At 64.9% G+C, this 510-nt stretch overlaps 1 protein-coding gene across 1 annotated transcript in view; it reads right to left on the bottom strand.

The window, feature by feature from the left end:
- The window catches only part of ABCA13 (ATP binding cassette subfamily A member 13), a 143,734-nt gene that overhangs the window by 31,616 nt on the left and 111,608 nt on the right, over positions 1-510 (bottom strand). The window contains 1 exon segment of the mRNA XM_006754021.2: positions 1-43. This exon segment is cut by the window's left edge and continues 3 nt beyond it. Coding sequence (XP_006754084.2) covers positions 1-43 — 43 coding nt within the window.

Here is a 510-nt window from a genome sequence, read left to right as displayed (position 1 = left end):
GGTCGGTTAGGGCGGGGGCCCGGGCACTGGCGTTGGGGCAGCTCTGCAGGTGCTGGCAGGGAGATAGAACGGAAACGTGTTTTTAACCCACACAAGCGGGTGGGCTGACGTTCTAAGCGTGGCATCGCTGCAGCATCATTCCTACTGGCGACTACGCTGATTTCTCAAACTTCCTCCGGGGGTGCCCCCATCCGCCATGACACAGACCCCCCGGACGGGGTACCGGTCACACTGGGAACTGGGGACGCTTTTCGGTGTGAGATGGGCAGGTGTGAGCACACGGCAGGGAAGTGCCTCCTCGCCCTGTGGGGAGCCTGGACGCAGGGGCGGGAAGTCGGGAGCGACGGGTGAATTCGGGGCTTCTTCCCGAAGGGCCTCAAGCAGGAGCCTAACCTCTCCTCTCAGGTGACTCACACGCTCAGAATCATGGACTCACCGCCCAGCGGGGGGAGGCGCGCCCGGCAGGACCAGGGCGGCAGGGGCACAGGGCACCCTGTCTTCCACCTCGGA

The sequence above is a fragment of the Myotis davidii genome, unplaced genomic scaffold, assembly GCF_000327345.1.
Source record: "Myotis davidii unplaced genomic scaffold, ASM32734v1 scaffold472, whole genome shotgun sequence".
In the NCBI taxonomy this organism is placed as follows: Eukaryota; Metazoa; Chordata; class Mammalia; order Chiroptera; family Vespertilionidae; genus Myotis; species Myotis davidii.
Note: the sequence above shows the minus strand (reverse complement) of the source record. Positions and strands in the feature narration are given on the sequence as shown.